The 2359-nt window shown below is 40.3% G+C and overlaps 1 protein-coding gene across 1 annotated transcript; it reads right to left on the reverse strand.

Annotated features, from left to right (window-relative positions):
• Positions 1 to 430: 430 nt before the first annotated feature.
• On the reverse strand, positions 431 to 1553 carry LOC122148867 (pancreas transcription factor 1 subunit alpha). The gene has a single exon (XM_042777194.1). The coding sequence runs from the start codon at positions 1096 to 1098 to the stop codon at positions 646 to 648; it is 453 nt and encodes a 150-aa protein (XP_042633128.1). The 5' UTR covers positions 1099 to 1553; the 3' UTR covers positions 431 to 645.
• Between the last annotated feature and the right edge of the window lie 806 nt (positions 1554 to 2359).

Raw genomic sequence — 2359 nt, forward strand, 5'->3', positions numbered from 1 at the left:
TAAAATAGAATTATAACATAAGCTTATTATCAATAGGCCAAAACACCACCTTTGGACATGAAAATTTACTTTTTGAGTATTTCTGGATTTCAAACTTCTACAGATTAGATTAGTAGCAAAACATTATTCCAACACGGATTTTGATAAATATGACGCAATATTCAAAAGGATTGGAAGTCAAATAAGATCATAATGGATCATTCCTACAGAAGTTTTGGACTAAAGCACCTTTCAGCTGTAAAGTTAGATACGCTTTTAACAATAAATTATTTTTATTGGCTTCAGCATCCACAGAACCGTTCCATTCCAAAATGTTCTTTACAGCGGGAAAAAAGTTATTTAGATTTTTAGTATGTTCTTCACACCATAAAATGGTTCTTTTAGAAGTGTTCAACGAAAGGTTCTTTGAAAAACCCCAAAAGCCTTTTGAAATCTTTATTTTTTAAGAGCGTAAAATTATGAAATATTACAGTTTTACATATAATCTTTTCTAGTCCAAATTGTATTGATTAACTTCTGCAATTATTGCAGCATACAGAACTTTTGCCATAAAGGTAGGCCAAAAATCATTTCCCCCCATAATAAACTTTAAGTACCTTGATAAACGTTCATCTAAACAAAGGGATTGAAATATTGACTATGAGTTCAGTTTTTCTCGAGAATATCCGTCATGAAGGCGATGTAGACGATGGCCAGGCGCAGAGTCTCTATCCGTGACAGTCTTTTCTCGTAGGCGAACGTGGGAACCTTTCTGCGCAGCCGGTCGAACGCCTCGTTGAGGCTGAACATCCGTTTGCGCTCGCGGATGTTCGCGGCCTGGCGTTGAACGCTGCTGATCACCCGTTTGCGTTTGGGTTTCCCGCTGCTGGCGCTCACGGGAGACGCGGTGCTCGAAGACAGCGCGTAAAAGTCATTCGATCGAGCTGTTGAGATGTCGAGCGCGTGGATGGATGTCAAGTCCTGGTACAGTCCATTGCTGTCGGTGCTGTGTATCTCCTTTAGGGCCACACCGGGTGTGTTTGGCATCATCTCCATGAAGTCCACATCAGTGACCAAATCAAGCATTGCAGGACTCAGAAATGACTTTTGCATATCCATACTTTTAGAGCATATGCACTGTGATTAGACAGCACATGATCAGACTTCATGCATTTAAACCCACTGTTGCTTTTGAAGAGGTGGCCAGGTTTGTCTGGGTCATGTGGATCACCAAATTCAATTGACAAATCCGGTCAGATCCGTGAAGTTAGATCCTATTGGCAGCAGTCCATGATCCCAATCCTGCTGTTTTAATATGTCTCTTAATTCCACCCCGAGTGTGTCCTCTTTTATGCCTCCAGATCTGTTTTACTAACTCAATGAAGGCCACTTGAGGGACGTCCGCCTGGCCTCTCCGTGCTGCGCTGTGCCATTTGATGGCTATAAGGGCCGCAATGATCCTGAGAGGGGACGAGGTGCCTGACAAAGGGTCACTCGGTCTGTTTGCTCGGTTTCCCAGTGCACTGAGAGGCTAAATAATGAGACTTCTATTACTGTGAAAGACCAAATATAACATTCCCCCAGAGCACACTACACTTCCACAGCTTTTCTTTTGCAAATTAGTAAAAACAAATTCCCCACTGCCCCCTAATAGAAGAATCCCAGACCAAGAGTTGTCTAAATATATATATGATATCTATCTATCTATCTATCTATATATATATATATATATATATAATATATATATATATATATATATATCTATCTATCTATCTATCTATCTATCTGTTTCTGATGAAGTAGCAGCATGTGCACATGGCTGGATCTATCTATCTATCTATCTAAAGTGAAAGTCTAAGTGAAATCTGATCATTCAGCCATTGTTCTGACCCATACTCAGAATTCTATCTATCTATTAATCTATCTATGCTATGTGCACATGGCAGTGGATCGGTGGCGAAGCGTTTAGATGATGAGTGAAAGTGAAAGTGTAAGTGAAAGTGAAAGTGACGTGACATCATGATATAGAGTGTGATGTGAAATGCTGAGGTAGAGGAGCAGAGAGATGCGTGTGGGAGGATGGTGGGTTTTCTTGCAGTTCGTCCCAGAACACAGTCAGCGGCTGCTGATTTATGTGGTCTCTCATTTGGTAAAGAACACTCATGCTGATCGGCTAAATACAGACAGAAACCAAAGCACTCCATCATCTTTAAAGGCTAGATGATGGTGGCATGACCTCATCATGCCAGAAGATAAAAATCTATTTATGTCCAAATGTCCAAACGACTTATGTTTCATTTGAGAAGAAAGAATCAGACAGCCAGTACATTTAAAGAAAATACTTTATGCTTTTTAAAGCAGTGTTGTTCTGCCAAGTATC

The sequence above is a fragment of the Cyprinus carpio genome, chromosome A19 (genome assembly GCF_018340385.1).
Source record: "Cyprinus carpio isolate SPL01 chromosome A19, ASM1834038v1, whole genome shotgun sequence".
In the NCBI taxonomy this organism is placed as follows: Eukaryota; Metazoa; Chordata; class Actinopteri; order Cypriniformes; family Cyprinidae; genus Cyprinus; species Cyprinus carpio.

What these genes read in the sequence shown, in the direction of transcription:
- LOC122148867 (XM_042777194.1), bottom strand. Translation starts at nt 1,098, where the DNA reads ATGGATATGCAAAAGTCATTTCTGAGTCCTGCAATGCTTGATTTGGTC.